This window comes from Citrus clementina, unplaced genomic scaffold (assembly GCF_000493195.1).
Source record: "Citrus clementina cultivar Clemenules unplaced genomic scaffold, Citrus_clementina_v1.0 scaffold_5, whole genome shotgun sequence".
Taxonomy (NCBI): domain Eukaryota; kingdom Viridiplantae; phylum Streptophyta; class Magnoliopsida; order Sapindales; family Rutaceae; genus Citrus; species Citrus x clementina.
Genome location: NW_006262201.1, coordinates 41,109,638 through 41,117,614, shown reverse-complemented (window position 1 = coordinate 41,117,614; position 7,977 = coordinate 41,109,638). Strand labels below are relative to the sequence as shown.

General features: G+C 35.2%; 2 protein-coding genes and 1 non-coding gene across 3 annotated transcripts; 1 reads left to right on the top strand and 2 right to left on the bottom strand.

Annotated features, from left to right (window-relative positions):
* Nucleotides 1-1,454: 1,454 nt before the first annotated feature.
* Nucleotides 1,455-2,775, top strand: LOC18042982 (protein RADIALIS-like 6). The gene is made up of 2 exons (XM_006434945.2): nucleotides 1,455-1,888; nucleotides 2,601-2,775. Exon 1 carries the CDS (start codon nucleotides 1,601-1,603, stop codon nucleotides 1,877-1,879), a length of 279 nt encoding a protein of 92 aa, XP_006435008.1. The 5' UTR covers nucleotides 1,455-1,600; the 3' UTR covers nucleotides 1,880-1,888; nucleotides 2,601-2,775.
* Nucleotides 2,776-2,860: 85 nt separating this feature from the next.
* TRNAA-AGC lies at nucleotides 2,861-2,933 on the bottom strand. Its single transcript has one exon. It is a non-coding gene; the product is annotated as a tRNA-Ala (tRNA).
* Nucleotides 2,934-5,584: 2,651 nt separating this feature from the next.
* Nucleotides 5,585-7,244, bottom strand: LOC18042981 (zinc-finger homeodomain protein 5). The gene is made up of 2 exons (XM_006434943.2): nucleotides 6,908-7,244; nucleotides 5,585-6,804 (listed from the first exon to the last, which is right to left on the bottom strand). The coding sequence occupies exon 2, from the start codon at nucleotides 6,703-6,705 to the stop codon at nucleotides 5,785-5,787; it is 921 nt and encodes a 306-aa protein (XP_006435006.1). The 5' UTR covers nucleotides 6,706-6,804; nucleotides 6,908-7,244; the 3' UTR covers nucleotides 5,585-5,784.
* Nucleotides 7,245-7,977: the final 733 nt, after the last annotated feature.

Sequence of the window (7,977 nt, the reverse complement as noted above, 5' to 3'; positions counted from 1 at the left end):
GATCATTTAGCTTTTAAGTACAACAATTATTATTTATCAAATAGTTTTAGTACTGTAATTTTAAAAATACAATTGTTGAATCTCAATACCAAATAAGAATTATAAGATCTGATTGTCAAAAAAAAAAGAAAATTGTAGAATGTGACCCATAACTTGAATATTTTAAATTCAGAGTTTAGGACTGTAACTGATAAATGGTTGTGCAATCAGTATTGTAAGGCCCATTTATGTTTTTATTAAGATCATATTAATAGAGGCAAAGGCGAAGCAAATTTCTTGGTAAATAGAAATAAGAATGGGGATGTTGTCACAGGGCAATATGGTAGTAATTCAAGTGTTTATCCATTGTTCTCAGCTGAAAATTAAACAGCCACAAATGCACCACTTCTTACCCAAAAATCTGACACAGGATCGTTTGACAGAGCAACGGCTAGCTATTGAATCTACTTATACAACCAACCTCTCATAAAATACCAAACTATTCTGGCTATCACTCCACATCTCACAAAGCCAAGAACCCTTTGGAATTTTGCTCATTAATCTCTGTATCCAGAAGCTGATAAAACACCGTCAACAATTGGTGACTCACTAATTTGACGGATAAGCTCGGTTAAAAATTAAAATTAAAAGATGTCGGTACATTAATAATTATTTATTTATTCCTTCCGAATTCTATATATTTGTGGCCCCTCTCTGAATTTTCCAATGAGCCACAGACCTGGTAACATTCTATTAAATTTTGGTTAATATCCATATTTCAGGTTGATAAATATCTTTGAAGAGAATTGAATTTCTAACTTCTAGTTATCATTCTATGATAGACATTGTCAAGAAGTCATTCATCTCACACTCCACAATTATGGATGTTTAAAGTAGATTTCAATTTTATTTGATGCCAAGTCTGTGATAGATTATATATAAATCTAAACTTTCAATTGGCCCAAAAAAAGAAGAATAATAATAATAATAATAACAACTTGAATGTTGGATCATTAATTCTCAATTAGAAAGAGAATAACCACATGCTCCTTAGAAAAGGGCATATATTACAAGTTGATCTATCAACTGAACAAGTGAAGGAAATCCCTTAGTCCCCACATAAGGGAAAAGTAGAATATCTCTCACTGTGGAGTGTGGATTTCTGCGGGTACAAAAAGATGCGGAAAGAAAATTAAATCAATTCATGTTGTATTGGGCATCTATATCGGCATAATATGCCGTTGGGGTGGACTCAATGTTCGGATTGGGATCTAATCACCACCAGCTGGTACAAATTCTCTTAAAAGATATCAATTCACTGGCTGATCAAGTGATGATGATTTATTAAAAAGACAAGAAAAAGACTTTATATATAAAGTAAGACTCTGACACTGGATTCTCTCAATTCCATTGTAAGCTTAATAAAATAAAATTTCGCCAACTTGCATAAGCATAAATGCATAACCCACCACCACCTCTTGTTCCTGCTTATAAGGAGCAGGCTTGCCAAACCTCTTGCCCATACCAATACCATCCCTTGACATTGGTCAGTCTCTTCTTGCTTGACTGAGTTTGTTAGTTCCCCCTTTCTCAGAGAATATTAATAATAAGAGATCAAAGTATGGCATCAAGCTCTATCGCTTCGTCGCGTCGTGTTGATCAATCCACATGGACACCCGAGCAAAACAAGAAATTCGAAAGGGCACTGGCCGTGTATGACAAGGACACGCCAGACCGGTGGCAAAACGTGGCCAGGGCTGTGGGTGGTGGCAAGTCTCCCGATGATGTCAAGAGGCACTACGATCGCCTTGTTGAGGATCTCATTTTTATAGAATCTGCCCAATTCCCGCTTCCAAATTACAAGAACACTGGCAAGCAACTGCATTGGCATTCTTGCTGATGCGCCAAGGTATTACATGTTTCACTAGTAACTCTTTTTCACATTGCACTGCTAAATTTTCAATGCCTCCAAATTATCTTGCACGCATGAAACACCACAAAAATCACAACAAGGTAATAATTTATGTTAACTTCTGAATACTACTTGAATTGAAGAGACTCTACGTAACTCGTCCACGATGCCTCCGACATGTCATACTCTCTCTCTCTCTCTCTTATTATTATTATTTTTTTCCCTTCCATATATTTTCTGGTTAGCTACACTTCAAACTACACACCGACCTTCGACATCCTCCAATTAATTAATTATTTTATTGGCTTCCATGATGTATCATGTATACCCCATAATCTAAATTGAACTTCCAAAGAGAAAGCCCACATGAAATCTAATCTTGTTTTTTATCACATTCGCACATGCACATGGCCACAATAGATATAGAGCATAAAAGATAAAGTATAAAAGTATTAATTATAAAAACATATGAGACGGAGCAATATATAAGACGGAGCTTCAAGTATAAATAAATTAGAGAATCATCATCTCTTATTGAATCACATTCCTCTCTGTAACACTTCATTAATCCCTAGGCTTTCTCTAAACTAAGGTTCTTGGATCTAGTTGAAACTTCAGGCAGCGACAGTCAGAAGCTATTAAATTCAGAGAAATTTTCACGTCTGCTTAAGATTCTATAACGGCTAATGTTGCATTCTTTTATGCACAGGTTTATGAAGAATCTAAAGCTCTAATGAAATAGTGGAAGGTGCTCAGCCATTTTGTGTCAGAAGATCTGTAAAGAAAGTGTTGACATGCAAGTATTTTAAAAATATATATATACATGTAACGGCTAATGTTATGTATATTGTGGGTTCACTGCTTGCCATTGTAATAATTTTCTAATGGAGGAAATTATTGTGTTTGTGCTTTATAAATTTTACATTTATAATCTAAATGTTTATAGATTAAACAAAAAATAAGCAAAAATGGAGATGCGGGGTATCGATCCCCATACCTCTCGCATGCTAAGCGAGCGCTCTACCATCTGAGCTACGTCCCCTCTCATTTGATTTGTGAATTCAGATTATTTATTCTTATCTTGCACTCGTTTATGTTAAACAGAGAGAAATATTATACAATATTTATTAAGTAATTGTGTGGTAAGAGTTACCCATTAATCTCCAAACTTTTCGATGTTGGGAGAGCATGGATAAATTGAATTAGAAAAATTTTGAGATTGAGCGAAAAATAAGACCAATAAAATAGCAAGGATGACACTAGTGATTTGACATGTATTTAGTGATGACTATAATATCGGACAGGCGATAGCTCAGAATAATTCTCAATTTGCATCCAATATAGCTTCGTCTCAAGCACTATAAAAAATACAACACCAATACGATCACCATTTAATTTGTATCATTCTTCAAATAATTTTAAGCAATTGCAAGAATTCAAAGATGGCAAACCCAAGAATTGCTTTGGCAATAGCACTAGTGGCGGTGCTTTTAATCAATGCACACGCAGCGTCAGCAGCAGTAGCAGCCCCAAGTCCCTCCGATGCGCCAATGGGCTCTCCAGCCCCCGCCCCCGCCACCGGCTCATTATTCGATTGGGCCAAAAATAAATTTAGGTAATTTGCATTTTCTCATTTTCATTTTTGTAAAAATTATATGAATTTAATGTGCGGAAGGACTAATGTTTTTTTTTTTTTAAATTTTCTGGGTCAGCGGTTTGTTAAGTAAGAGAAATTTAGCGAAAGCACCCACAGAGACACCAATAGAAGCACAGGCATAAGATTTGGATGATGCCACCCCCAAATCAGATTACCCTGTTGAGGGTCTGCAAGAGAGCTGGATAACTATTATTGATTCCTCCTTCAGACTTCCGTCAATTAGGTCTCTGAAGATTCTATTGTATGGTTAATTATTGTAATTGTTGTTTGAATAAGTGTGTAATTTGATACCATGTATCATTTAGCTATGGCCAGAAACAAAAATGGCTCACAAGTGATTAAGACTGTTTTTATTATACAAGTGACCACATCGTTATAAATCGGTCTTATAATTTATCCATTATTTTAATTACGTAAAAGGAATATTATTAAGTAATGACTCACTGTATATTTTATCTTATATTGTATTAGAGTATGTGTTTTTCTTGTCTTTTATTTTATCCATTACTTTAATAACTCAGGTGATCTCTCATTAAAAAATTATATTCGCATAAAACTTCTCAGTTGTGGATGCCTACATATGGATTTGCTATTACGTCACATCTATTTGTGTTTATTAACGATAATGCCATATAATTTAAGAGTAATAATATAGGTACAAAATCTTGTACAATTTTTTTTTATATATAAAATGATGTGGTATGATTTAATTGGTTGGATTACATATTTCTTGGACCATATAACTTATTTTTATTCAACCAATTAGTTAACATCAAATCAATTTGTACAAAAGTTTATAATTATATCATCGCTCATAGTTTAATAGCCTACAAAATCTACATTTAAGCATCCACGCCTATGAATAGAAATTCCTTTTGAAGTTTGAATCAATCAATTTCTCAAGTTATCTTCCAATGAAGTCCAATTAAAACCTTGATACATTTCCATAGAAATCTAACCTGAATCAATTTTGTTGTTATATTCGGAAATGTCACTGCAATCACAACTTTTAAGAATTAAATCGATACTAGTCTGTAAGGTATCGGAGGACCCCATGATTGTTTGTTATCTTGACCAAATTAATTAAAGACGAGCTTTGCAAAGGGCCAGCTTTCCCTATGCCTAATCAGATTTCGAGCAAAATGCGTATAGTAGATAAAAGAATATGTACCCTTGAAAGGCATACTTTCTCTAAAAAAAAGAAAAAAACAAAGGATAAAGAGTAGGTGCAGCCGTGCAGGCCTCATTAATATCATGCTCCAGCATTGGAGCCCTTGCTGGAGCCCAATTTCTGCCTTAGTGAAATTAATATATATTATTTTATAATATTTAAAAAAAATTTAACAAAAAAATTTAAGAAAAAAAAGAGAGTAATGAATCATTTACTTCATATTTTATTTTAAGAATATAAAATAATAATAGTATAAGAAATTTTTTTAAGAAATATTTGATTATTAATTTTTCATTCACATAGAAATCAATATTTCTATTTTTATTATTTAAATATTTTAATTTTAATTTCAATTTATATGATTTATTCAAATTATAAATTAATGTTAATAAAAGTGTATTTAAAAATAAAAATAATATTATAAAATTATAAAAAAAAAAAGAGAGTAAATAAGTGATATTGAAACTGACAATCTTCCGTACAAAAAAATTGTTTTTGACAAAGAAAATCATTTTCTGATGGAACAGCAGGCAAATAAGCCTGATTCAGGCTGGCCATGCAATTCAATTTTTCTGCGAAACAACTGATGTTCATGCATATATAGACCCAGAATTTCATGAAACTAGCCTTAATTTTTAACTCACCCATACTTTCAGCGACTCGCCCTTTTCATCCTCATTTTTAGTGTACATTGTTTCATTTTTCTTCCCCTGAAAGCGTTTTCAGAAAGTTAAAAGGCAGCAAGAACCATCCAAATCCAATACTGGATTGATAAATCACTTTCCTTTTCGCCCATAGGACGGTATCACAAAATAGCTATGAGAGGTTATTACTTACTGCAATAATCAGAAAAATAATATAAATAGCGAGGATAAGAGAAACTCACATAAACTAACAAAATAAGAATACTTTGCTTAGAGCTAGCAAATTGATTAAGAGATACACAAGGCTTAAATCTGAATTAAACATGCAAATCATTCAGCATTTAAGTCCTCTAATCTCTATATTGTCTATAATTAATTAATTAATTAATTAATTCTTAGCTCACATATGTATATGGCCGCCTTACACGGGGTCAGCAGCAGGTTCTTGCTTATTCTTGACAATATTGTTCTTGTTATTGTGCATCCAAACTTTGAAGACATGCCTCTTAATTCCAACTTCAGCACAAAACTTGTCAACTTGATCATCGTCTTGCTTCTGAAAGCGCCACCCAACTTTCTCAGCAAACTCCATCATCTTGTCCTTTTGCTCCTGCGTGAACTTGGTTCGGAAGCGCTTCTTTGACAAAACAAAAGGAGGTGGCGGTGGGGGTGCCGCTGGTGGCTGATGCTGTAGCACTCCCTCAGAATGAAGCACATTACTAAGATCTTCACTTGAAGACTCACTAATCCCACCACCAAATGCCACATTCATTGGTGCAACAATTGCACTTGATGGGCTCATCGTGTGCCTGCTTATCGAATACTTCTGATGATGATGATGGTGATGCATCATCGTCGGAGATGGCAACGGTGGAGGAAGCTGCAGTGGATTCAGCATAACAGCCGATCTTCTACCGGTGCTGATCAATTGGGCAGTCTCCCCATCGATCTCTTTGCGGTGAAAGTTTCTGTGGCACTCACAAGCCGCGCATTTCAAGGCTTCCAATGTGCCTTCATCCCCGCTAGGCATGAACTCACCGCACCCATCGAAGATGTTGCCACCAATGCAGGCTGCGTGGTTCTTGAGGCATTCTCGATACCGGATCACGTTAATGGGTGGCTTGGAGTTGGATCCTGCGGAGATTGGTGCAATTGCGGCACCAATCACACTAGTAACTCGATCTGGGTTTGGAGATCTCGCTTGCTGCTGCTGCTGCTGGCGTTGTAAATTATGATCTAGGGTTTGATGAGTATTGAAACTGTACACTGCGGTACCATTGTCATTATTCCCATCTCTTCTTGGAGTTTTTGTTTCGTTTTCTTGCTTAATCTCCATCATCATACTGCTACATACAAACCCCTTAACCCCGACCCTCTCCAATTCTATATACAATTAATGTCCTGATCTGTTACGCTAATAACTATTATTGTGGTGCTGCAGCTGCACCCACCAACCAAATGCCTCCAATTTCAACTGATTTATTTTGAATATATAATAGCAAAAACAAGACATCAATAAAGTTAAAAGGAACAAAAATACTCACAGTCACAGCTGGAGAGAGAGAGAGACACACACACACACACAAGCAACAGCTAGCAAAGCATCAGCAAGGCGGCAGCAGCTCCAGCTTTATTTATACCCATCAGCAGCAGCATCATCTTCTTCTCCAAAGGCTCTAAATTATAGCAAGAGAGAAATAAAAGAGAAAGCGGGTGTGTGTTGTTGTGAGAACTTTAAAGCTTAGGTTAATGATTTGTGCTTCAGTGCCACCAGCAAGGCAACTACGTATCCAACAAGAGACAACTTGGTTGCTTGTGATGAGGCCGGGGAGATAACTATGAGGGGTCAACTTTTAGAGAGAGAAAAAGAGATATATAAAGATTTATAGAGATTAAGAACTTTTAAATAAAAGAAATAAATTTTTTTTAAAAAAAATTCCGACAACGTCATGTTCGTCCCTCCCCCACGCCCTGCAAAATTGGGACCCAGTATTTCTCAGCTTCATTATTGCTCTTTCCTTATTTCTTATCTTAACCCACTTGATGACCCTAGGGCTAAGCTCCAAAAGGCGACCAAACACTATATGGTTAAACAGTACTCCAGACCACTCCTCACACTCAAACAGCTTTTATGATGCGACGTTGCTTTGAATAACTGATCATCCCTACATTGAACTAAACTCATTCTTGATTTTTTTAGCTTCATTATATGTATAATAATTAATAAAACGTGTAACAGCTAGGCCTTTGCGCGCTAATCAAAACAACATTAGAAGCTCATTACATTTCCATATCTAAGTCCTTTATGTTTGCTGAAATTTCACTTTATATTTACGCATAATTGCATTCGTTACATTTGGTACTTAGATACTGATTTTTACAAGAAGTTCCATAAAAATCCTTAAACTCCATTGAATTCATGAACTTATTTTATTTTAATTTTTTTTTATGGTGCTCAAAACTAGTAGTGTTAGAAGACCCTTATGCTAAAGGCTGTAAAAAGAGGAGGGGGGGGGGGGGGGGGGGGGGAAAATTTTTTTTAAAAAAAAATTAAAAAAAATTTTAAAAATAAAAAAATTGGCCCACCTTCCTTAACTCAAAAAATTGGCCTATT

What these genes read in the sequence shown, in the direction of transcription:
- LOC18042981 (XM_006434943.2), bottom strand. Translation starts at nt 6,705, where the DNA reads ATGATGATGGAGATTAAGCAAGAAAACGAAACAAAAACTCCAAGAAGA.
- LOC18042982 (XM_006434945.2), top strand. Translation starts at nt 1,601, where the DNA reads ATGGCATCAAGCTCTATCGCTTCGTCGCGTCGTGTTGATCAATCCACA.